General features: G+C 78.1%; 1 protein-coding gene across 1 annotated transcript; it reads left to right on the top strand.

Moving 5' to 3' along the window:
- The first annotated feature begins 278 nt into the window (after positions 1–278).
- On the top strand, positions 279–1,133 carry RNF228 (ring finger protein 228). The gene has a single exon (XM_086468467.1). It carries the CDS (start codon positions 279–281, stop codon positions 1,131–1,133), a length of 855 nt encoding a protein of 284 aa, XP_086324593.1.
- Positions 1,134–1,411: the final 278 nt, after the last annotated feature.

Raw genomic sequence — 1,411 nt, 5'->3', positions numbered from 1 at the left:
GCCGCGCACCGGCGGCCGCTCCCAGGTGCGGTCGGCGCCGATCCCGCCCCCCGCCCGCGGCAGCCGCCGGCGCGGCGGGCTGGCGAGCGGCGCAGGCAAGCGATCGCCGGCCCTGCCTCCTTCCTTCTCTCCCTCCCTGCCGGGCCGGACCGCACCGCAGCCCGCGGGCGCGGCCAGGAGGCGGCGGGGCCGCGGCTCCCCGCCAGCCTCCCAGGCGCGGGGCGGCCCGGGACTCCCCGCCTTTCCGCGGCTCTCCGTCCCCCCTCCGGCGAGATGTTATGGCCGAGCCGGCGCAGAAGGGCGGCGTAGGGCAGGGCGGGCGGCGGCAGGATGAGGCGGCGGCGGCGGCCGCCCCCAGCTACGAGGACTACGAGTGCAAGATCTGCTACAACTACTTCGACCAGGAGCGGCGGGCGCCCAAGCTGCTGGAGTGCCTGCACACGTTCTGCCAGGAGTGCCTGAGCCAGCTGCACCTGCGGGCCTCCCAGCAGCCCCCCGCCGCCTCCGCCGCTGAGCCGGGGCCGGGGCCCGGCCGGTCGGCCGGCGGCTCCCTGGCCTGCCCGCTCTGCCGCCACCGCACGGCGCTGCCCGACCACCGCGTCCACGGCCTCCCCGTCAACACCAAGCTGGCCGCCGCCTGCCCGCCGCAGCTACGAGCCCGCGACCCGCTGCCCCAGGACAGCCTGCCGCCGCTGCCGCCCCGCCGCCAGCTCCGCGCCCGGGAGGCGGCGGCCGCCCTCGCCCCGCCGACCCCCGCCTCCGCCGGCCGGGCTGGGCCGCGCTCCTCCGGCGGCGGCTACGAGAGCTGCCAGAGCTGCAAGCGGGCGGCGCTGAGCGCCGGCTGCGTGTGCGTCGTCGTCTCCTTCCTCTCCATGGTGGTGCTGCTCTTCACCGGCCTCATCTTCGTCAACCAGTACGGCGGCGACGCCGGGCCCGGCGCCCCGGCCTCGCCGTCACCGGTGGGGCCCATCTGCCTGTCGGTGGCCAGCATCCTCGCCCTCTTCTCCGTTGTCGTCACATGGCTCATCTGCTGGCTCAAGTACCGGCCCGAGGCGGCGGCGGCGACCGGCGGGGCGACCGCCAACGGCACCCCGCGGGGCCGGGCGGCAGCCGCCCGCAGGAGCGACACGTAGCGCCGGCGGAGCGGGGCCGGGCCGGGCCGGGCGGCCGCTGAGGGGCTGAGCTGCTGAGCTGCGCTGGGCAGGGCGGGACGCGCGAGCGGCCGTGAGGGAAGCCGGGGTCCGCCTCACCACCACACACCCCCCCCCCAGCGCCGCTGCGAGGGGAGAGCGCGGTCGGGCGGCCCTGCCCGGGCCCGGAGCCCCTGCTCCCGGGTACCCCTCATTTGGTCAGTGTTAGCCCTGACCTGGCCGAGAGGCGGGTGAGCAGTAGCGGGGGAAGGACGCAGGCA

The sequence above is a fragment of the Leptosomus discolor genome, chromosome 7, assembly GCF_034619465.1.
Source record: "Leptosomus discolor isolate bLepDis1 chromosome 7, bLepDis1.hap2, whole genome shotgun sequence".
Classification (NCBI taxonomy): Eukaryota; Metazoa; Chordata; class Aves; order Leptosomiformes; family Leptosomidae; genus Leptosomus; species Leptosomus discolor.
Note: the sequence above shows the minus strand (reverse complement) of the source record. Positions and strands in the feature narration are given on the sequence as shown.

Coding starts and splice junctions, on each gene's coding strand:
- RNF228 (XM_086468467.1), top strand. CDS start 279: ATGGCCGAGCCGGCGCAGAAGGGCGGCGTAGGGCAGGGCGGGCGGCGG.